Raw genomic sequence first — 225 nt, 5'->3', positions numbered from 1 at the left:
GGAGGGTCTGCAGCCACTGCTCCAGCTTGGCGAACGATGGCCTGAAGGACAAGGGGGACATGTGGCAGCTCTGCTGGGCCTGTCCCCACACTCCCCTGACCCACAGGGGTTTTCAGCCACTCATAGATTCATAGAGAATTAAGGGGTTGGAGCTTAGAGAAGAGATCATCCAGTGCCAACCCCCTGCCCTGGGCAGGGACACCTCCCACCAGAGCAGGTTGCTCA

General features: G+C 59.1%; 1 protein-coding gene across 1 annotated transcript in view; it reads right to left on the bottom strand.

The window, feature by feature from the left end:
* Window positions 1-4: 4 nt before the first annotated feature.
* The window catches only part of LIMK1 (LIM domain kinase 1), a gene marked incomplete at both ends in the record, with an annotated part of 6,152 nt that continues 5,931 nt past the window's right edge, over window positions 5-225 (bottom strand). The window contains 1 exon segment of the mRNA XM_009077343.1: window positions 5-41. Coding sequence (XP_009075591.1) covers window positions 5-41 — 37 coding nt within the window.

Source organism: Acanthisitta chloris, unplaced genomic scaffold (genome assembly GCF_000695815.1).
Source record: "Acanthisitta chloris isolate BGI_N310 unplaced genomic scaffold, ASM69581v1 scaffold3796, whole genome shotgun sequence".
NCBI classification, from domain to species: Eukaryota; Metazoa; Chordata; class Aves; order Passeriformes; family Acanthisittidae; genus Acanthisitta; species Acanthisitta chloris.
This window is presented reverse-complemented; position numbering and strand designations above follow the sequence as displayed.